At 44.0% G+C, this 24,938-nt stretch overlaps 1 protein-coding gene across 1 annotated transcript in view; it reads right to left on the reverse strand.

Moving 5' to 3' along the window:
• The window catches only part of LOC145343931 (N-acetyl-beta-glucosaminyl-glycoprotein 4-beta-N-acetylgalactosaminyltransferase 1-like), a 720,751-nt gene that overhangs the window by 144,823 nt on the left and 550,990 nt on the right, over positions 1-24,938 (reverse strand). The window contains exon 9 of the mRNA XM_080190473.1: positions 20,079-20,145. Coding sequence (XP_080046599.1) covers positions 20,079-20,145 — 67 coding nt within the window. The remainder of the gene's footprint in view (positions 1-20,078; positions 20,146-24,938) is intronic.

The following is a 24,938-nucleotide window of genomic DNA, read 5'->3' on the forward strand; positions in this document are numbered from 1 at the left end:
AATTCTTTACTGAATGCTTCAATTAAATCTGCCTCTCTCACACTCTCAGGCGGTGCATTCTAGACCCTAACCACCTGCTGTGCAAAAAAATGTTTTCTCACATTGCCATTGTTTTTTTGCCAATAATTTTAAATCTGTGTCCCCTTGTCCTTGATCATTTCATAAGTTGGAACAGTTTCTCCACAATTACTCTATCTAGATCCCACATGATTATGAGCACTCCAGAGAGCTGAACACATAATGGGGGCTGATACTCCAATGCAGCACTGATGGATTGTTAGAGCTACATTCTGATGAGTGTTGGGATAAGATGTTTAACTGAGGTCCTCTCTATCCTCTGAATGTCAAAGGTCCCATGGCAGTCATAGAAATAAAGCAGGAGTGTCTCCTTCTGATGACCTGACCAATATTTACCTACAACAGAAAACCCGTTATCTTATCATTATTGCTGTTTCTGGTACCTTGCTTTCTGTGAATTGGCTACCACGTATTCTTATATCACGTGTGCCAAGAGAATTTTCAGATTAGTGGAAATGAAATTGCTACAAGGTAACATTTCAATAAAGAATCAGTGACTTGTGTAGATCCACAGCTTTGATGGATGACATACTTATTCATGAGGAACTCTTTCCCATGACAAATTATTGACTTCCTTTGATCTCTGTCCCATGGTAGTTTTGATGGTCAGAATAATGCAAACGATACGACTGAATCTCCCACCAGATGGCAGCAACATGCAAACCAGGCAACATTACAAATAATTGTTGAACTCATGCATGTCTAGTAATTGCTGTTTTTGCTGTGCTAAATTTGAGTTGATGTCTTTAGCAATACCTGTTTTTCCTCTTAGTTTGTATAGCAGAACTGGATTAGGCTGTTCTGTAGCCTATCCCTTGGATGCTTCTGTCCACCAAACTCTTTCATTTCAGATGTGCAGAACAACCAATGTATATCCATAAAGCATGAAATCACCATTATTGTGAAATTAAGCATATGTGATGTCAATGTTTGTACTGTAGGTGAGATTCGAGTACATTTAAGCAAGTGTGGCATCAAGGAATCTGAGAAAACTGCAGTTAATGGGAATCAGGGGGGAATATCTCTCTACTGGTTGGAGTCATATTTGGCACAAAGAATTATGATTGTGGTTGTTGGGGGTCAGTAATCTCTGCTCCAGGGTATCATTGTAGGAGCTTCTCTGGGTAATTTTCATGGCCCAACTATCTTCAGCTGCTTTATCAATGACCTTCTTTCCATCCTAAGGTCAGAAGTGGGGATGTTTGCTGATAACTGCACAATGTTCAACACCATTCACAACTTCTCTGATACTGAAGGAGACCATGTCAAAATGCAACAAGACCTGGACAATATCCAGGTTTGGGTTGACAAGTGGAAAGTAACATTTGCATTACATAAATGTCAGGCAATGGCCATCTCCAACAAGAGAGAATCTAACCATTGTCCTTTGACATTCAGTGGCACTATCATCACTGAATTCCCTCACTATCAACATTCTGGGGGTCACCATTGACCAGAAACTCGGCTGGACTTGTCATATAAATAGTGTGACAACACTAGCAGGTCAGAGGTGATGAATTCAGGAATGAGTAATCCACCTTCTGACTCCCTAAAGCCTGTCCTCAATCTACAAAGCCAGAAGTGTGATGGAACAGTCTTCTCTTGTCTGGATGAATACAGCTCCAACAACACTCAAGAAGCAGTCCACTTGACTAGTATCCCTTCCACAAACATTCACTCCCGCCACCATCAAGGCACAGTGGCAGCAGTGTATATAATCTACAACATGCACTGCAGGAACTCACCAAAGTTCCTTAGACAGCACCTTCCAAACCCAGAATCACTACCATCTGGATAAGGGCAGCAGAAACATGGAAATATCACCAGCTGGAAGGTCCCATCCAAGCCACTCACCACTAACCTGCCAGACCCCAGGAAACACTAAACCTGACCACCCAAACTGCTTCAACAGCTCACTAGAAAGGTAGACCTATGACTAGAAACATAGGTAGCCATACAAGCCAATGCTATAATTGACTATGGATTTAGCTTTGTTAGACTCCAGCAGCATCCCTGCTCACAATTGGAGGCCCCCTAAATCTTGATTCTATCACCCACAATGTTCTGGACTTACATAAACAATATGCGTCCCAGTGGAGGGTATTCCAAATGGATATTTGGAATCTACCTTTGCATATTTCTTAGTAGCTTGGTTTGTGACACTATTACCTGCAGTAATTGACAGTATAAGACACTACTAACTAAAAATAAGTCCCTGCATTCCAAACTCCCTTGTGAAAACCAGTATTGTTCACCAATTTTGACTTGATTTAGCTCGAAGCCCAATATTTTTTGAATACAAGCTGGTGAGTCACCAGTAATGAGCTGTTTTCTCAGTGCAGTTGAAGTTTGATGCGGCCTCAGTACCACAGTGGATTAGGGAACTTTGCTTTGATGACTGTGTTCTGATTTGAATCCAATCCAAACTGATGCAAAGAAAGCCAACTCTCTGTCACCTGTCAGAATTGTACTTGAAATGAGACATGGCCCAGTTTCGATGGTGCATGATTCTACAGCACAGAACTACCCATCATTTGGGCCATTACTGACAATCACACTCAGACAGGTGACAAAGATGGATGATGAAATGGATGAAAAAAATTACACTGACACTCTGCTGAGAATGTCGTGGACAATTCACTTTGCATCTGCACAAGTCCCTGTTAGCATCAATGGTAAGCTGGCTAAAGCATTCCAAAACACTAAAATCTCTTACATTGGTGGGTACTTTAAAAAAAAAGGGGTGGAAGCTCTACAAAATAATATGATGATTCAAAATATTGATGGAGGAAGGAAATATTATTCAGGTCATAGAACATAGAACATAGAACATAACAGCGCAGAACAGGCCCTTCGGCCCACGATGTTGCGCCGACCAATTAAAAAAGCAATGACCCTCTAACCTAAACCAATCCCTTTCCATCCATAAACCTATCCACGGATCTCTTAAACGCCCCCAAACTAGGCGCATCTACAACTGCAGCAGGCAGGGCATTCCAATCCCTCACCACCCTCTGGGTAAAGAACCTACCTCTGACATCCGTCCTATATCTACCACCCCTTAATTTAAAGCTATGCCCCCTCGTGCTAGCTTTCTCCATCCGAGGAAAAAGGCTATCACTGTCCACCCTATCTAAACCTCTAATCATCTTATATGTTTCAATAAGGTCCCCTCTTAGCTGCCTTCTTTCTAATGAAAACAACCCCAAATCCCTCAGTCTCTCCTCATAGGACCTTCCCTCCATACCAGGCAACATCCTGGTAAACCTCCTCTGCACCCTCTCCCATGCCTCCACATCCTTCCTATAATGTGGGGGCCAGAACTGCACACAATACTCCAAGTGCAGACGCACCAGAGTTTTGTACAGTTGCAACATGACGTTGCGGCTCCTAAATTCAATCCCCCTACCAATAAACGCCAAGACACCGTATGCCTTCCTAACTACCTTATCTACTTGATTCCCAATTTTCAGGGATCTATGTACACATACACCTAGATCCTCTGTTCATCAACACTATTCAGAGTCCTACCGTTAGCCCTATACTCTACACATCTCTTATTCCTGCCAAAGTGAATTACCTCACACTTTTCCGCATTAAACTCCATCCGCCACCTCTCGGCCCAGCTCTGCAACTTGTCCAAGTCTCTCTGTAAACTATGACACCCCTCTTCACTACCTACCACACCTCCGACTTTGGTGTCATCAGCAAATTTACTGATCCACCCAACTATACCCTCATCCAGATCATTTATAAAAATTACAAACAGCAGTGGCCCCAAAACAGATCCCTGAGGCACACCACTTGTAACGGAACTCCATGACGAATACTTTCCATCAACCACCACCCTCTGTCTCCTATCTGCTAGCCAATTCCTGATCCAATTAACTAAATCACCCCCAATCCCATACATCTGCATTTTCTGCAGAAGCCTTCCATGGTGAACCTTATCAAACGCCTTACTGAAGTCCATATATACCACATCAACTGCCTTACCCCCATCCACCTCTTCGGTCACTTTCTCAAAAAACTCAATAAGGTTAGTAAGGCACGACCTACCCTTCACAAAACCGTGCTGACTATCTCCAATCAATACATTACTCTCTAAATAACTATAAATCCTATCCCTAATAATTTTTTCTAAAACTTTGCCCGCAACAGAAGTAAGACGCACCAGTCTATAATTCCCAGGGAAGTCTCTGTTCCCCTTCTTAAACAATGGGACAACATTCGCTACTCCATATTAATATTTCTTCAGTAATATGTACTCGCTACACACGGGCAAAAGAAGTGATTTGACATGGCGGTGAGTTCTTAATACTGGAGGAAGGGGCCAATTCCAATTGGGCATTTTCCAGGAAATTTCACTGTATGACCTTTCATCTCCAAATGTCCTGCCCAATCAAGCAGCTTTTTGCCCATCTCCAATATTTTGCTGACCAGCAAACGAAAGGGATCAATGAAAAAAAAATTTTGCTTTTAATGTTCACTGAGATTTTTCCCCCATGTTTCTTTCAGCAGTATCCAATCTTTAAATCTTGCAGACTCCAGTTCAATCCTGGAGAACTGACGACTCTAAGAATCAAGCAGAGGATTTCCATATGGTGAAATACAGTGATCCACCGCCCACCCAATAGTTAGCTGGGCAGAAACAACTGCTCATTAATTTGAACTTAATTACCATTTGAATGAAAAGCCCAATCTATAATACTCACCTTTTATTGATATTCCAGACACTGACTGCATCTCTGATCATTTCTGTTTATTTCAGATTTTGAGCAATCACTGTTTTTTTTCCAAATCTAAAGGTTAATTACTTCTACTCATCGCCATGGCAACTGCTAACATGTGCGGTTGATTAAACACGCGCTTCTTGCACAATTCTCCAATAGTGCTCCCAGGCATGGGTGAAAGTTCATAAATGACTAGATTCAAGAATAGAATCCAATCATGAAAAATAATAAATGCGAGCCACTTTTAGTGTCGGGTGATAGCCACTGATGGGTAACTTGTGTGGAGTAAGCTTGGAAATGTTAAAGTCCTCAGTCCAAATAGAACAAGCACTTAGATAGTTACCACCAGGTAGCAAGTATTTTGTACTTAAATATGTCTCTGGTGTTATTAGTTACAGGCTCACTCTGGGATCAATATCTTGCCTACTACATTTCTAGCGACTGCATGTACTTTTCCAGCTCCTATCAATAATGGACTCTGACACAAGCAGAGGATTGTTAATTACAAACATCTTGTCTATTGAGCGCCGACCTGAGAACTCCAAGGAAAAACTATTAATCATAACACCATCAACTGCTGTGTTTAAATAATAGATCTATAGTATTAATTGAAGCCCACATTATTAGAGAAGGGCGACATGATAGACTGTCAGGATTCATAATTTAACACTAAGTAGATGAATCATCATAAATTATATTACCACATTACTCGGTAATATAAATGGCCAGTTCTCTCAGCAAGGGCTTCAGAGCATTAAAAATAGAGCTTACGTTTTAGAAGACTCTCAGCACAAACTCCCCCTGTGGCTTGGTGAGTAAATGCATTGCTCAATATGGAACCAGGTCAGATAGATCAGCAAGATCCTAGGTTCTGTGTCTAACCTGACTAAACTGACCTCAGCTGGTGTGGTATTAGAGGGAGTCCATGTGGGCTTATATGGCTGGATTTTGCCAAACTGGTGGCAAACCTGAGTTGGAAAATCTCTTGGCTTGGCAGACTCGTCCCCATGGAAAGAACCCGTGTAAGCATGATTTTTCTCTTCAGGGGGCATGAGCTTATCATTTCTAGAGGCAGTTCTGAAGTAGTTGTGTAGACAGGTGACTACTGATGCAGACTGGTTGGAAGGCCTGCCTTGGTTCTCTGAGAGTTTGGCATGGTTTTGCAAAAGGCTGCCTTTCTGCCCAACTCCTCACATGTCCTTTCACGTTCAGGTGCCTTCATGTCACCCCTGAAAGTCTCAGTGTATTCCCCATAAACTTCGATAGTGCTGACCAGTAGTGACTCGTGCCAGTGTGACATCCTGCTTGACAGGTGGGAAGCATCTTGGAGACGGGAAGTATGCGTGACCAGTGTGCTAATGAAATACAGTCAATCTCAGGCTAATGAGCTTGAAGTGGTTTGTATCGCCTGGAAGGAGCCAGGGAGATTGGATTTTGCCCCAGGTGCATATCGGTTTTTTAGCTCGCATATTATTTTCCCAGCTTGCTGCACTGATCATGGGTGCAGCCCGGTGGTAACATTGCACCCATTATATCAGCCTACAATGCTATATCTGTTGTCCATCACACCATCTAGCCAACATTCTTTACTCATGTCTGTGTTTTCCAATTCAGTAAAAAGTCTGACAACACCAGGTTTTAGTCCAACCAATTTATAAAACCTGGTGTTGTCAGACTTTTTACTGTGTTTACGCCAGTCCAACGCCGGCATACCCACATCATTTTTCAATTCATCCAGGGAACAACAACTAAAATAGCTTATCTTGTGGATCAAATCATTTTTTTCAAACTACATCATATTTTATGATAATCAGCAAAATTAATCTCCCTTATTCCTGGACATTTTCATGAAACAGTCCCTTGTCCTGTTGTACCCCTATTTAATAACAGTGACTTCTTCTAAAGTATTTTATTGGCTGCTGTGTTTTCAGGTGTCCTGAGAATTTGGAAGAAATGGGGAGAGAGATCTTACCAAAAAAATTCTAAGTGCCGAGCAAATGTGAAATTGGGAGAAAATTGCGCCCTTTTTCTGGGCAAACTCCCAGACGCAGTCAGACAGCACTTAGAATAAAAATGAGGCATAACTTGATTTGCAGCAATTAATGGAGTGGGTGGAGCCTACTCATGTCAGGGAGCTGTAGGGACGCTGCTGCACACGTACCTGATCTCCCAGTGCACTGTGTACAAGTGTAGACAGTGCATTGGGAGATCTGCACACCCTCCCCTACCTTCCCATATATCCAACCCCCTGCCCAGTCACCCTCTTCCCCCGCCCCACCCCCCACCCCCACCGACTGCTGACCACAATCAGCCTCCCAACACCCAGCTGATCAATGGTTCCACCGCTGCCAGCAGATCACTGCTCCAGCTAATTCCTGATTTCACCATCCCGTATCCCCGTCATGGCCCTGCCCCTCCCCTTAGGTCCTGCCCCCTTGACACTGCCTGGTGTCTGTTGAGCAATGTCAAAGAGTTGTGGACAGTACCAGGGTGCCAGGCTGGCACTGTCCAAGAGTCACTGCCCGGCCTTGTCCCTGACCACCTGGAGGGCTTCAATGTTCTCCAGTCTCCTTGGTGAGGTCATCATGTCAGGTCTCTGTTGGTGGAGAACAATATGTGATCCTCAGTTCCACTGTCAAAGTCATTAAGGCAAGTGAGGATCAATGAGATATCCTGCAGTATTTGAGTATTCCAGGTCAGAGAGATATCCCACAACTTAACAGTGTTCTGAATCAGAGTGATATCCTGCAATTTAACAGATCTGAATCAGAGAGATAGCCCACAATTTAACAGTGATATCCTGGAATTTAACAGTGTTCCAGATCAGTGAGATATCCTGCAATTTAACAGTATTCTGGATCAGAGATATCCTGCAATTTAGCAGTGTTCTGGATCAGAGAGATATCCTGCAATTTAGCAGTGTTCTGGATCAGAGCGATATCCTGCAATATAACACACTTTAGGATCAGTGGGATATCTTACAATACAGCACAGTTATAACTCACTGGTTAGGCCTCAGCTGCAATATGCTGGATAATTTTGGGCAACACACTTCAAGAATGATGTGCAGAGGAGTTTTACCAGAATGAGACAAGGGCTGATGGACTTCAGTTCTGAAGAGAGCTTTGAAAGTTAGAGCTGTTCTCTTTGGAACGCAGAAGGCCAAGAGATAGCCTGATAGAGATATTCAAGATAATGAGAGGTTTCGATCAGAGCAAATAGAAAAAAACTACTCCCCCTGGTCAGTGGGTCAAAAACCAAACATTAGAGAATTAAAGTTGGGGAAATGAAGAAGAATTATTTTAACTCAGACAGTAGTCAGAATCTGGAACTGTAAAGGTGGTGGAAGCTAAATTCATAAATAATTTTAAAAGGGTGTTTGACAGGTACTTGAGAGGGATGAATGTAGAAGTTTACAAACTAAATATGCAAATGTTGATCTAATCACCAGTAGTAGAACAGACACATTGGGCCCAATGGGCTCCTCTGTGCTGCAAATTTCTATAATTTGATGATTGTAGAATATGGCATCACTGGGACAGCTTTACACAAATTGGAATTACTCCAAAGCACCAAAAACATATAGAGTGGTAGAGGTTTACAGCATGAAAACAGGTCCTTCGGCCCAACCTGTCCATGCCACCTTGTTTTCAACCACTAAGCTAGTCGCAATTGCTCACATTTGGCCCATATCCCTCTATATCCATTTCATACATGGAATTATCTTTTTAAAAAACAAAATTGTACCCACCTTTACTACTGCCTCTGGCAGCTCGTTCGAGACATTTACCATCCCATGTGTGAAAAAAAACCCCTCTGACCCTTTTGTATCTCTCCCCTCTCACCTTAAACCTATCTATCTTGTCTATGGCCCTCATTATTTTATAGCCCTTTGTAAGATCACCCCTAAGCCTTCTATGCTCCAGGGAAAAAAGTCAAGTCTATTCAGCCTCTCCTTATAACTCAAACCAACAAATCCTGATAGCATCCTAGTAAATCTGTTCTGCACTCTTTCTAGTTTAATAATATCCTTTCTATAATAGGGTGACCAGAACTATACACAGTATTCCAAATGTGGTCATACCAATCTCTTGTACAACTTCAACAAGACATCCCAACTCTGATATTCAATGTTCTGGCCAATGAAACCAAGCATGCCAAATGCCTTCTTCACCACCTTGTCCACTTGCGACTCCACTTTCAAGGAACAATGAACCTGTACTTCTAGATCTCTTTGTTCTATAACTCTCCCCAGTGCCCTCCCATTAACTGAGTAAGTCCTGCCCAAGTTTGATCTATCAAAATGCATCATTTCATATTTATCTAAATTAAACTCCATCTGCCATTCAGCAGCCCACTAGTCCAATTGATCAAGATCCCATTGCAATCCTAGATAACATCCTTCACTGTCCACTATGCCATCAATCTTCGTGTGATCTGCAAACTTACTAACCATGCCTCCTAAATTTTCATTCAACTCATTAATATAAATGACAAAGCACCAATCCCTGAGGCACACCAGTGGTCACAGGCCTCCAGTTTGAAAAAAAAACCCTCTACAACCACTCTCTGTCCTTTGTCATCAAGCTAATTTTGTATCCAATTGGCTACCTCACCCTAGATCGTGTGAGATTTAACCTTGTGCAACAACCTACCATGCAGTACCTTGTCAAAGGGCTTGCTAAAGTTCACGTAGACAATGTCTTCTGTCCTGCCATCTACCTTTTTGGTTACCTCTTTAAAAAACTTAATCAAATTTGTGAGACATGATTTTCCATTCACAAAGCCATGCTGATTGTACATCAATTCTTGCCTCTCTAAATGTCTGTGCTTGCTGTCTCTCAAAATATGTTCCAACAATTTACCCATTCCAGATGTTAGGCTCACCGGCCTGTAGTTCCCAGGCTTTTCCCTGCAGCCCTTCTTAAACAAATGGACATTTGCCACCCTCCAACCTTCAGGCACCTCACCTGTGACTGTCGATGATACAAGATCTCTGCTAGAGAAACCGCAATTTCCCCTCTAGCCCCCCACAATGTCCTGGGATACACTTCATCAGGCCCCGAGGATGTATCTATCTTGATGCACCTTAAGACTTCCAGTTCCTCCTTCTCTGTAATATGTACACTCCTCAAGACATCACTATTTATTTTCCCAAATTCCCTAACGTCCATGCCTTTCTCAACAGGAAATACTTACTTCGGAAAAGAATATAAAACAGCCCTGATCCCTCGCAGAAAGAAATGCCATATCAGCTGAGGAGAGCCAGCTAACTCTCTGAACAGAGAAGCAAAGTCCAGGCAAGGAAATCTGACAGTAATTGAATAAAGTGCTGGTGAATAATTCAACAAGAGCAATGGTTTCACCCTTGGGTTTAATTGCCCTCCACCACACACACAACACACATCAGTCATTTGTGAGGCTCGCATTTGATTTTTCATTCTGAAACTGCCCACTGGCATTCAAATCAAATTCACCTGTACGTTATTAAACTGTGCAAAAAATGTATTTTCTCCTGGCAGAGAGGTGATCTGTGAAAATATTTGGTTTCCTTTATTAATTTCGTTCAGGTTCACACTTCTGAACAGGCGCCCTTGAGGCAGCAGTTAAATTCATTCAAAGAGGGTTCATAAAGAGATAGACCTAAGGGTTTACAAATTTACATTTCTCTCAAACCCTATAGAGTAATTTATCTTCTACATATTCAGGACCTTAAGGCTCCACATTAACAATTAGCTGAAGCACTGATGCATTAAGGAACAGTGATGGCCCCACTTCTTGAATGGACTGAAAGTTAAGACTTCTTCTGAAATACCAGTGAGTTTTTCTTCAGCAGCAGTGGTTTTTGAAATGTTTTCCATTCTTAAAGCCCTTTCAGATCAATGCTCTTTACTCTGAAATGAGTAAACAACTGCCCACCACTGCAATCCGTCTGACCAGAGATAATTTGCTCAGTAAACCTCAGGTGAAAGAAACTATATTTTAGACTTGTCAAATCTAGATGCAAAACTACAGTCAGTAGAAGGCTGGGAGGAAGGAGGACTATGGTGGGGTGGGTGGGTAGTGACACAATGGCTGAATGGCACAGATTAAAAGATAAAATAAATCCCAAATGAGTAGTTAGCTGACACCAAGTTGGATATTTTTAAAAATTAAAAAATATTGTAGAAGGAAGATAATAATATGAAAGTCGGCTGTGCCAACAATTTCATATCCTGGGCAAGATTGTGACTAAATTTTGATATCAATGCAGTGCGCAATTGTAGACAAGAAGCATGGAGATGAGGAGTCCGAAGATGTGCAGGTTAGGTTGATGGGCCATGATAAATTGCCCCTTGTGTCAGGGGATTAGCAGGGTAAATAGCTGGGGTTACGGGAATAGGACCTGGGTGGGACTGTAGTTGGTGCAGACTCTGTGGGTCGAATGGCCTTCTTTTGTATTGTAGGATTTCTATGATTTGAAACTTTGGAGTTAAGCTAGTTCAGGGGATGCAGTGATAAGATAAAGATAAGAAAGTTTGTAGCAAAGATAAAATATGTAAGGCAGCATTTCAGCGGAAGCAAAGAATATTTGGTTGACTTGCTTCCAGATATTGAAGGCTCCTTCTGGTTCTGTAAAGTCAGTTCATCCGTCAATCTCTGGTAACCAGGAATGCTGTTCCCAGTCCCAGTGCAGAAGCAGTGCGTGGCTTATAGGCTGTAAACCCTCACAGAAGTAGCATAGGACTGCACACACAGGATCATGTGGCTCAGGGGCCCATAGCATATCCAATCCCAGAATTTGGGAGCTATGAGAGAAGGGTCCGTCTAAAGAATTTTCTTAATACCTTGCAATAGTTTTCAACATTACAACACCTTTGGTAGGCTTGTGGAAGTTTAAGAATAGGGCATAGAGAAATTTGTATGGTCACAAGGGTCAGGCATGGTTAGAGAACCAAATTACATATTTTGTAAAAAGTGGTAATTAATGAGTGGAATATGTAATATTAGAACTCTTTTTGTATGACAATGGGGGTCTAGTAATGTGCTAATGGCATGGCTTGGATTAAGATGCAATGGTTAGCCGTGATAACTGTTTTTTCCTATTTGTTCAAGGATTGTGGGTGTCACCAGCATTTATTGAATTGAATCGTTTGGCCATTTCAGTGGGCATTCTTTTTAAAAAACAGTCAACCACATTGCTGTGAATTAGGAGTCACATATAGAACAGACTAAATAAGGGTGGCAGATTTCCTTCATTAAAGGACATTAATGTACAAGATGGGTTTTTAAGACCATCAATAATGGTTTCATGGTCATCATTGGGCTTTTAATTCTAGATTTTTATGGAATTCAATCTTCTCCACCTGCCATGACAGGATTCAAACCTGAGTCCCCAGAGTATTATCCTCGGTCTCTAGATTAGCAGTCCAGCAACAATACCACTACACCACGGCCTCCCCTACTTAGGAATGTCATCCCTATCTTCATACTCACCCATCACCCTCATTCCATCTGACCTGTCACCCCCATGTCCCCCCACACTGTCACCCCCCCCCCTCCCTACACTATCACCTTCATCTCTCCTGACCCCGTCACTCTGAGCTATCCCTCCACTCATCACCCTCAGATCATCACCCCATCACCCCCAGCTCCCTGGCCTCTAGCTCCCCCCCACCCAGTCACCCACAGCTCCCTCACCCCATCACCCCCACTTACCCTTCACCTCATCATCCATATTTCCCCTCCCCCTACGCGTCACCCCATGCCCTTGACCCTGTATCCCATCTCCCCCAGCTCCCGTCCATTCCAAGCATCCTGATCTCATCACTTCGAGCTCCCTGGTCTTGCTACCCCCTTCTCCCCCCACTCGTCATCCCCCTGCTCTCCCCATCCCCAGCTCCCTGCCACCCATCATCCCCATCTCCACAACCTTGTCACCTTCTAGTTTCCCCCTCAACCCATCACCCCCATTGCATACCCAACCCTTTCACCCCCATCTCTCCCACCTCAAGACCATCATCGTCCTACCACCGCCTTACCCCGAGCTCAGCTCCCACCCATACTCTCACACAAAGCTCCTGGCCCAAGCACTCATCCCAAGCTCCTCCCCCCATAAGGCAGGACTAAGGATGTGCTGAGAGGGAGGGTTTGGGGTGGGGAACAATGAGCACAGTGGGGGAAGGTAGGAGAGTCAGGGGTGTGGGGCGAAGGCTGCTGACTTCACCAGTGTGTTTTAACATTCCTGATGGTTCAAGGCTGCTGGGCTTCAGTTTAGGCTATAAGGCCACTGTGAGCAGACTGAAATATTGAAATAACTGCAAGGCAATCAGCCCAGGTTTTCACACTAACAATTCCCAGCAGTATTCTGGCACACCACAACCTCTGGATATGAGTATAAACAGGCTGCCCAGAAGTTGCTGTTACTGTGGCTCTCAATAGTGACATATTTTTCAATGTTCACCATGCCTGAGAACATAGGATCCGTATCATTATATCCTCCATCTTCATGTGTACCTCACAGTGGCATTCTGCTGCTGAACTGCTGAGCCTAAGAAATGGAAGTAGGGAATCTACCAATAAACAGAGCTGCCACCTTGACCCTTGGCTTTGATGTTGGAAGAAGTGGGACTAGCAAAGTAAGAGAGTGTCATGACAGCTCCCTGCATACATGACAGCATATGCAAGATGCTGAGTCTGTTGTGGCAAAGGCTTTAGGGAATGGCAGACCCCAGAACAAGGCTCCTGGGAAATACTATGGAAAGTACCTTGATGTGTAGGTTATGCTGGATAAATAGTGCCGAGGTTGTCTGGAGAATAACCAGGCTGCTCCTTCTGTTGTTTGTCTTCCTGCAGTGTACAGATCTGATAAGGTGAGATTCTCTTTGGGAAATCAATTCTGTAATCCTTAGGTTCCAATTCACTAACTGCCTAAAATGCTTTAAGAATAATGCAGAATACAAAGGGAAGATTTTTGAATGCAAGAGGAATACAGAATCTTTGGGATCTTTATTTCTAATGCGTTCGAATTATTGTGCTTGTAATTAACATTCCACTTCATGACAAAATAAATGCATTTTTTATGATCTGACAACAAGTACACAAAGTTTTGAAATTTATCTTTGATATTAACAATTATTAAAATGATATCTGGGACTGTACGTAAATAAACGATCCTCTCACTCTGAAAGCCTGTGTTCTAATCCAGCAGACTGATGACATCAAATTATTTTCCAGGGCAGAATATTACACTCTCCCCAAGGTGGGTGGGTTCTGAGGTGGCAGGGGAGGGGGTGGGAGGTGTAAAATTGAATGAACTGGATTTCATGCTGGGGCGAGCAGGGTCTTGGGTGGGAATCCCAACCTTTCACCTGTTAAGGTCCTCCAGTGGCAATTTCCCTGTGTCAATTTTTCGGCTGATGGGAACAGGTACGAGTAGAGTGGGAAACTAACAAATCTTTTCCCAATCTTAGGTGAGAAGCAGGGTGGCACCACATTCTGAAGAGCCCCTCAGAGTTGAGGTGCCTCCCTTCTCCAGCCTATACCCTGGACGCCATGAAAATATTCCCCCTTCCCCACCTCACAGGGCATCCCCTAACCTCCCACCCCCAGGGCTTACCTTTCCAATAGCCCAGGGACTTAGTTCCAGGCAGTACATTGCAATATCACTTCTGGCCATTCACAGCTGTGCTGAGTTGGAGAGTTGTCAGATGCCGATAGCTCTCATTGGTGGGGCCTCCTTCCAAGGACTGAGGGATGTCCCACCCACTGCAAATCAACACTCAAGTCAGCGTTTAACAGTAGTGGACTTGGAGAGTTGATAGTTGCGTATTCGGAACTAACCCTCGTGATGGCAAGTACCAATTGCTTTCCATCCTTAAAATTCTACCCCAGGTGTTCCTCTTAATTGGAGATACATGACAGAAAGGGGGGGAGAGAGAGAGAGAGACAGAGAGAGAGATAGAGGGAGATAGAGAGACCGAGAGAGAAAGAGAGAGCAGAGAGAGAGAGAAAGACAGAGAAAGAGAGACAGACAGAGAGACACAGAGAGAGGGAGAGAAAGGGACAGAGAGATCACAGGATAGATGGCATGGAGAAAAATGAAATAATTTTCAGGCATTAGGCAGATTAGAGGATTTGTCCCTCTGACCTGACAAATAAATCTAGATTACATGAGGGAATGTTATAGATGAAAGAGGCGGAGAGAATGATGGAAAGCTAGAGGGAAGAAAGAGCAGGGAGGACAATGTGACAGGTGTGGGTTAATTGTGTAATCTGTGATCTGCACGCCCATCTTTGGAGGTCAGCCCATTCCCCAATTCCCTGGCCTTCTCTGGCAGGACAGGAGGGTCTCAATGACATTATTGTTACTAGAGAGGCGGTGCTCGACAGACTGGGGGGAACTGATTGTGGGCAAGTCCCCAGGACCAGATGGAATGCATCCAAGGGTTCTGAAAGAAATGGCGGAGGTGATAGTGGATGCCTTGGTGGTTATTTTCCAAACGTCGTGGATTCTGGGAAGTGCTGGTAGATTGGAAAACAGCTAATGTTACACCGTTGTTTAAGAAGGGTGGCAGGCAAAAGGCAGGGAATTATAGGCCAGTTAGTTTCACGTCTGTTGTAGGTAAAATGTTAGAATCTGTCATCAAGGAGGAAATAGCGAGGCATCTTGAGGGGAATTGCTTGATAGAGCAGACGCAGCACGGTTTCGTTAAGGGGAAGTCGTGTCTGACAAATTTATTGGAGTTCTATGAGGATGTGTCTAGGGCGGTGGATAGAGGAGAGCCGGTGGATGTGGTCTTTCTTGATTTTCAGAAGGCGTTTGACAAGGTACCTCACAAGAGGTTATTGCAGAAGGTAAGGGGGCATGGAGTTCGGGGTAGGGTGTTAGCGTGGATAGAGGATTGGTTGTCAAATAGGAGGCAGAGAGTGGGGGTCAACGGGTGCTATTCGGATTGGCGGTTGGTGACGAGTGGAGTGCCTTAGGGGTCGGTGCTGGGGCCTCAGCTATTTACCATTTATATAGATGATCTGGAGGAGGGAACCGAGTGTATGGTGTCGACATTTGCTGATGACACCAAGATTGGTGGAACGGCAAATTGCACGGAGGGTGTGGAGAGTCTGCAGCAGGATCTAGATAGGCTGGGCGAATGGGCCAGGAAATGGCAAATGGAATTTAATGTTGGCAAGTGCGAGGTGGTCCGCTTTGGTAGGAATAATGGTAGGAAGGCCTATTACTTACGGGGCGAAAAACTGCAGCAGGCGACGGTGCAGAGGGACCTCGGAGTCCTTGTGCATGAGTCGCAAAAACCCAGCCTGCAGGTGCAGCAGGTGGTCAGGAAGGCGAATGGGATGCTGGCCTTCATAGCGAGGGAGATTGAATATAAAAGTAGGGAGGTCTTGCTGCAGCTGTATAGGGCACTGGTGAGGCCGCAGCTGGAGTACTGTGTGCAGTTTTGGTCGCCGCACTTACGCAAGGATATTTTGGCCTTAGAGGGAGTGCAGAGGAGGTTTACTAGGCTGATATCGGAGTTGAGGGGGTTGAGCTATGAGGAGAGGCTGAATAAACTAGGCTTGTACTCGTTAGAGTTTAGAAGAATGAGGGGAGATCTCATTGAGACATATAAGATTATGAATGGGATGAATAGGATAGAGGTGGAGAGACTCTTCCCGCTCAGAAAGGACAGTAGGACTAGGGGGCACAGCCTCGAGATAAAGAAGGGGCGGTTTAGAACGGAATTGAGGAGGAATTTCTTCACTCAAAGGGTGGTGAATCTCTGGAATTCTCTGCCCGTTGAAGTGGTGGAGGCTGCCTCGCTAAATATTTTTAAGAAGCGGGTTGATGGGTTCTTGATAAGAGAGGGGATTAAGGGTTATGGGGAGAGGGCGGGAAAGTGGAACTGAGCCACGACAGATCAGCCATGATCTTATTGAATGGTGGGGCAGGCTCGAAGGGCTAGATGGCCTACTCCTGCTCCTATTTCTTACGTTCTTATGTTCTCTAACCCATGAAGTGAATTCCACAGCCTCATAACTGAATGTGCAGGAGGTTCTCTTGTCATCTGTTGTAAATCTTACATTTAATTTGTGTCTCTTATCCTTCATTCTAGATTACTTTACAGGAAAGTCTGCTTCCAGCTATCTTGTCCTATAATTTTCCTAATTTAAGACGTTTTGAACATATTGCACTATAATTAGCAATGTTCCAGTGAACATAAATTCTTTACATTTTGTTTGTATTATCTCATACCAGGCAACCATCCATGTTGCATCCTTCCTAAAAACCTAATATTGCAGACAGTACTCTAACTGAAGCCTTATCAGAATGTCATACAATCTTATCATTACCTTGAGCCTTTAATACTCTTTGCCTTGAGATGAAACCTAGATGTTTAGCTTTTCTTACAACCTGACCTGCTGCATTTAATATCCAGTAAGCCTGCACCCACAAATGATCTTCTACATTACCCATCCTACTTCAATCCAGACAATAATTGCTGCATTATTTTTGCCAAAATGCACCACTTCCCACTTACCGAATTTTATCTGCGATTTTTTAAACACATTCCTCCATCTTATCAGTAATCCCTTCACAGTTTCTTTAGGTCTTCGAAATAATTAACTACTGCATATTTTGGTATCATCTGTACATATTGCCACCACCCCCTCTAGGCCTACATCCAAATCATTGATGTGCGTAATGAACAGAAGTGGCTCCAGAACCGTACCTGTATCCACTTCCAATCACCCTGGAAAACCTGCGTATGACACATCTGTTTCAATTTCTTCCTTCTATCCAATGTCTTAATTCTATTTGCTGTTCTCCTCTGCATTACCTTGAGCCTGAATGTTCATATAGACTGAAACATCTGATCATGATGTAGGGGTATTGCAACCATTACAGGCGTTTCAAATTCCCAATGAATACAAAGTGTTCAGAAAATCAATCATTAGGTTAGACTGGGACTTAAACAACAGACACAAAAAAATGTATAATCCTCCAATAGCAATAACCAGGGAAACTATCAGGCTGATTTTTTAAATGTACATGGGATAATAATTGTTTTCAGAGCATTAACTCCTATGTCACTAATCATGTGATTTATTGCCTGACTGGTGCATCTGGGGAGAGGATTTTAAGTTGGAAATTGGCCAAACGTGCTAATCTTTTTATGACTGCAATTATTACTGTTATGTCTATTTGTAATGCATTTCTATTCAGGAGGGGTGGTGGTGGGAAGGAAGCTACTAAACAACAATTCCGCAAACGGTTGAATACTAATTAAACTTAAAAGATATGCAGTGGAACATGGTGAATTGCTCCACTCCCTGTACTGACAGCACGCGCAACCTCTTAATCACTCAAAACTGTGCAGAGGAGAAATAAGATGCATCACATTAGTCGTGGCAGTACTTGATTAATTCATAGCAAACACCATGGTTGAAAGCAATAGTAATTTCATTTAAAAAATGCTTAGGATATATGACAGGGACACACACATACGAAAAGAAAGGTTTGACAAATACTTTTTTTCAAAGTCAGTGTGGTTAAATTTAACCCCTCAAAACAGATGGATTTGGGTCAAATGAGAAATAAAATTGTTAAAACTTTCAGATAAAATACAAATTTGCCTCAAACACATCTACTTCTATTTGTAATGGAGAAAGGACAAGGGCTGGTAACTATCCAACTCCCAGGGGCAGGTTGATCATTGAATTCTTTTAAAGAATTTGTATGTCTTCATTTTAACAGGGTTTCTATGATGAACATGCATTGGACAGATTTTGTGGGCCTCAGGAAACCCAGTGGGTAACAGAAGGAGATAAGGGTTGAATCATTAGTGTAACTGTCTTTATTGCACTATTTATGGTTCAAGAGGAGCAGGAGAGTTTCTTCCAGACTCAACAAGCTGATCCTATAAGCACACCATCTTATCTTTATGATCTGATCTCTCATTAGTGACCAATACCTAGAACTCTCATGAACCCTTAATCACTAACTGCCTGGATCTCCCACCGACAATCACCAAATCTCTACCCATGGCCTCCTCTTTAACATACCTCCATGACCTGTCAGCTTTCCTGATACACCCCCATGACCAATCTTGATTGCACTGCAATCTTTCCTCCCATCATCTCTGCTCCTTGCCTGCACCATTTTTCAAAGACTTCCTCACCCAACAGACTGCCGGGCTTGTTGGCTTTTGGGTGGGGAACCTAGGGGAAAACAATGACACTCATCCTAGAGTTAAAACTCTATGCATTCAGGGAAACCTACACTTTCTCAATCATAATCCCAGTCCATCCTGCTCGGAAATTCTGCCCCAATAAATATGATGGACAAAATCGCCTTTAAAAACAGAATAGAGATCAGCGTCAGAGGCGGATGACAAACAAGGTGAAGAAGAACGGGTGTTAGCACCATAGAGCTTGTGAGCAATAAATTCAGATGAACAGATGACAGTGGGCAGAGGTGAGTGGTAACTGAAAACACAGAGTAGGCAGAAGTAGTGACAGTGACAGATGCACAGAGTAAGCAGAAAGGGGGAACTGTAAGAAATACACAGCATTGCGCAAAGCAGAGACAAGTACACTGTATTAATATTTAATAGCCAGCCTATAAAAGGCTGTTAAATATGGCCAACACCATCCCCCCCTACCCCCTACCAATCCCAAAAGAGTGATTGCTGTTATCTTGAATAGCAAAGCTGTTTCTTACAATGGAAGAAGTAAGGATTCAGTCTTCATCTCATCCAATGCATTCCTCAGGAGAGGAAAAATATTTACAGCTATTTTTATTTTTAGATACCTATAATCATTTCAACTTACCTCCAGAACTAGAAGCTCAGTACCAGAGGTCCTAACTGTCCTTGAAGTCAATGTTTCAGTGAAAATAACATTTTGGTTTTGTGTACTTTCACTGAAACCAGAAAGTGCTGAAAATGTGCAACACTGAGACAGTTTGGATAGACACCACATGCAATATTATTTTTCTTTTTGATCTGGATGGACCTATTGTGCATTGCCATCATTTTCCGTGAAATTTACACCGTTCATATTGTTACCTTTCACCTTTTTTATTCTTTCACTGCACTTGCTATATACCAGAAAGGAAAATATAAGAGTAGTGTTCCAATAAATACCATGGGAAGGATCTGGAAGGCCTTTGAGTGGGACCATTGTTAGCAACTGGTAATGTTAGTGGTCATCAAAATCTACCCAAGCCTTAAACACAAAGAATCCATGTAAAAGAAATGGAATTGGGAAAAAGGAATTGGATATACTTACCTGTGTATAGAGAGATGTGTGGAGAATCGATTATTTCAAATTTCACTCCAGGGAGAAATGGCCGCCACTAGAAGAGAAACAAACAAACAGTGAACAGGTAGCTGTTGTGAGATATTCTCCATTGTGTCAATCACGAAGTTAGATTCCAGATGTTAACACAACTAATGATAGCAGATTAAGTCTCTCTGCAGAAGAAGTCAAGGAACCTTTTATTAAAAATTATTTTATCTTTCTTCAATGTTGATTTAGTACTCTGCAGTATAATTGGCATGTACTTTCTTCTCATGCAATGTTTCCCCTTTTGCCCCTTTCACCCAAACTCATTCTAGGGTTAGATAAGTTGCTGAAGCCCTCTGGGCATCTCATCCCAGTGGCCATTTTTCAGGTACGATCATAGGCTAGCTGCAATGTTAACCTGTGGAGAATCCCAGATCATCCCACCACTGTCCTGATCCTACGTTCAGCTACTCACACTTTCTAATAGGGGTTCAGAGGATAACCATCAGTATTTTGTTGCATGGTTGGCATCCTGATGATGATTTTGGGTATTGTCTATTCTTCTAAAGCATGGGGAGGCTGTAGTTTCTTAAAATCGTTACTCTTTACTTACAGAAAATATTTACACATTTGGATCTCTGCATGAGGTTGGAGCTTCTCCTCCTTCCTGATCCTTCTTACTTCAGTCATGTGATCTGGTATTATTATACATCAGCATAATGTACACACCAAATCTTTTCCCATGCCCAGGACTTTAGTCCTATCATGTTAACATCCTTCCACATCTTCCCCAAAGTCTCAAACTTCGCAGTCTGACCCAAGTTTCCGCTGGGGTCCTCTGGCTGTTTACAGCACAAGTAAAACAGTTAGGAATAATTTCTTCCAAAGAATGAGTAATACCAGGCCTCCAGACTGATTGTTGTGCGTTTATTCATTTTGTTATTCCTAGATGACCTTGGTGAAAACTTTGAAGATGATTAAGCCAAAGCACTCTCAATCTGATAGTGGCTCACTGAAGGCTAGGAAGTCTTCAATGATAGTGAGATGCTTGTGATGTTGAAAGTATTGTTGTAGTATCGGATTGGTGTGCATATTGCGTGGAATTTTCCCTTCAGAGACCAAGTCCCAAAGCAGATGGGAAAGGGGAATGTTTCCTGCCACAGAGGCCGTCAGGAATTCATGCTGTATCCCATCATACTGCCATCATTAATTCTGCAGTTGGAGATTTCCTGACATGTTTTGTGGTGGGTGGACTGGATGGTACACTCCCTGCCATCATATCCAGTCCTCATATTTAAAAGATGCCTAGAAAGCAACATACCCACTATGCTGATTGTGGAGATGATCAGGAGCTCTAATGCCCAAGTTCAGCAATGCCTCCCCAGGCATCCTCCTCGATCAAGTGAAGGCCAGGTGGGATGTCCTCTTTCCAACGAGTAGGAAGAGTAGGCTGCCAAGGAGACGAACCCTGCACCGGAGGAAGTCTCCATGGCAGTCAGTGCCCAGGGCCTCCAGCAAGGGACTGTGCTGCATAGCTAAAAAAGGATGAATTACCTCATCCACGCCACCAGGGTAAGTGAACCCTCAACTGCTCACACTCACCTCACTGAATGGTAGAGGGGGCATGGGCCTCAGTTGTACCATGAGAAAACGATGCCTCAAGGCCCCACTGCAGTCTATTTGGTCTGTAGGTGGCGAGGCCACTGTGGGTCCCTCATCCTTTCACACAAAGATTACATGTGTTGCCTGGGAGGTGGGGGTGGGGATGTGGGGGGAAGTAGGGAAAAGGGCTCAGGAGTTGAGGGCATGTGGTTTTCCTGGCTCCCTGAGGCTTTTCCTTATTTATGTGGAGGCTCACTGATCTGGAGGGTGCCGTCCCCAGGACCTTCTGACAACCAATCCAGTGAGTTATTTTCAAGTATGGAACCATGAGAAAGACACATATTAGTTCTCAATTCTATTTTCTGTCCTGGCACAAGAGAAGGAGAATATGAGAGGGGCTAGCCACAATTTCAAGAACTTTGAGGAGTTGACAGTATGCTTGGCATGGGTGGAATAGCATAGATCCATCAAAGACAGAGATTGGCTTGTGGTTACCATCCAGAGAGGATCCATGAATGTCACGGAAACCTCAGAGTCAAGGGTAATTCTAAGTTAGAGGCAGATCACGTAGTCACTCGATCTCTCCTCCCAAAGAGGGCTGAGGAGGAAGAATGTGCACCTGTGGAGACATCACCACAGACACCCGTTCCCTCCACCAGCTCAGAGACTCACAGAATAGTAGGTACTGGTTCTTGTTTAGAAAGGTCTCACATTCTGATGGTCATTGCTCAGACATGTGTTCACCACATGAGAAGCAAGCCCACCGGCACTTGGAGGTGTGCTGGGGAAGAGGCATCTGCAAAGAATGAGTCTGATGATGGGTCTCTTGAATCGGCTTTCCAAGAAATATTGGAAAGGCATCAAGAGATCAGGGAAAGTCAGGCAGAGATGTTGGAGGCCCTGAACAGATTGGCACGCAAGACAGAGAAGTCCATCCACCTGCTAGTTAATGAAGTGATGCCAACCTTTACGCATTTGGTGGTCTCCATGGGGAGGGTGGCAGGCATCATGGAGAACATAATCCAGCAGGTTCTGCCTGAGATGCACTTAATCTATTGCTGTAGCTATGCAGTGGCTATGTGAGAGGGATATGGGGCACCTCCATCTTCCTCCAGCTGCTCCTTCCCCTCCAGGTGTCAGGCAGGAGCCTTCTGGAACCTAAGGGAGGAGCAGCAGCAGTTGGACTACCCTGGGACTTCCAATCAGAATTCCCTGAGAGTGTCAGACCCTTCCAAATTTCCCTTTCAGCTCATCCTCTGTAAACTATTGAAGGAGCAGTTCCCCACAGCAGTTGAAATAAGCTGGGGCCTTCCAGGACTCAGGTCTCCAGGATATGGTCACAATGTGACCTCAGAAAGCAGAGCCAATGTGTCAGCAGGCTGCCTACATCTTTGTGTGGATGTTGGAAGATCACCTGGAAGTAATGCGAGGGAAGAAAAGTTAAGTTCACAAATGGTTGCATAGGCGAATTACGGCCGTAGGACTTATCACACTTTTGAAAATATAGTTCATTTGCACCCCATCATCTTCTGTGGGATATCTCATGTTCCTTAGAAATAGCTATGTGCAAAAAGGCAAAGTTCTTTGTCAGGGCCTTGACAGACATGTGCAAGAAGTCTCCCACACGCACTGAAACTTGGCACTTCTCATTCTCCTCTGACCCAAAACCCTAGCATGGGAATCACTACATGCTGGGGTTCCCCTTCAGTTGTCCAGTTGAGCTGGCCTGCATCTCCACCCAACTTCCATGCAACATCTCGAGGTCACCACCTCAAGGCCCTGGACAGTTGCAACCAGCCATGTGGTAGTAAAATTTTAGTAGTGTTTTAACCATTGACCCCTGCCCCCCCAGGAATCATCTCAAACTTCCCACTGTATCCCTGCAATTTCCCCCATTAGATTCCATCCCATGCAGGTAAATGTAGAAGTCTCTTAGTGCCTCTTCACCCGATATACTTTCACTCTCCCCACATTACTGACTCCCACTGCACCCTTTAACCATCACCATCCCATCCTACTTTCTGTACTCTTAGTATGCCCCCCCTCCAAATCCCCAGGAATCCACCACTGACCCCCACTTCTGAACACTCCTCATGCTTGTCTATACCTTTTCACAAGCCCCCCTTTCCCTTCACACCTGCACAAGCCACCCCCTCTCCCATGTGCAATCCTCCCATAGATACCAGCTTACAGGTTCCAACACTCCTGTTGATTCTCTCTCTTATCCTTTCTAGGCCTGCACACCTATCCCACCTCTTTATTCCTCTCCTCCCTGCCTTTCCTCTCCCCCAGTGCAGAACCTCATTGTCCCGCAATGCCTCCTATAGCCTTTCACCTGCAGCTTGATGATCTGATTCCTGGAAGAGGTTGCTGGTTGAAGACCCAATCCCTGGAACAGGTTGCTGGTTGAAGGCCCAATCCCTGGAAGAGGTTGCTGGTTGAAGGCCCAATCCCTGGAAGAGGTTGCTGGTTGAAGACCCAATCCCTGGAACAGGTTGCTGGTTGAAGGCCCAATCCCTGGAAGAGGTTGCTGGTTGAAGACTCAATCCCTGGAAGAGCTTGCTGGTTGAAGACCCAATCCCTGGAACAGGTTGCTGGTTGAAGACCCAATCCCTGGAACAGGTTGTTGGTTGAAGACTGAATCCCTGAAAAAGGTTGCTGGTTGAAGACCCAATCCCTGGAACAGGTTGCTGGTTGAAGGCTCAATCCCTGGAACAGGTTGCTGGTTGAAGACTCAATCCCTGGAAGAGGTTGCTGGTTGAAGACTCAATCCCTGGAAGAGCTTGCTGGTTGAAGACCCAATCCCTAGAACAGGTTGATGGTTGAAGACCCAATCCCTGGAAGAGGTTGCTGGTTGAAGACCCAATCCCTGGAAGAGGTTGCTGGTTGAAGACCCAATCCCTGGAAGAGGTTGCTGGTTGAAGGCTCAATCCCTGGAAGAGGTTGCTGGTTGAAGACCCAATCCCTGGAAGAGGTTGCTGGTTGAAGGCTCAATCCCTGAAAGAGGTTGCTGGTTGAAGACCCAATCCCTGGAAGAGGTTGCTGCACCAAGAACAACCATCCCCTTGATGTATGTGCAGAGAAGGTCCACATGGTAGATGCTCCACCCACCCAGTGCTGCATGTGGTGTTTCAGGGTCCAGTCTCTGGAGGCCTCCATCTTCTCACCTTTATGAGCTACACCGGGCTTTCTTGAGGTAACTGCCAATTTTCACACACCTCACAGTTCCAGACATGTTCTAGATTGGTGTGATTTCCCATT

This window comes from Carcharhinus amblyrhynchos, chromosome 6, assembly GCF_965287045.1.
Source record: "Carcharhinus amblyrhynchos chromosome 6, sCarAmb.v2.hapA, whole genome shotgun sequence".
Classification (NCBI taxonomy): Eukaryota; Metazoa; Chordata; class Chondrichthyes; order Carcharhiniformes; family Carcharhinidae; genus Carcharhinus; species Carcharhinus amblyrhynchos.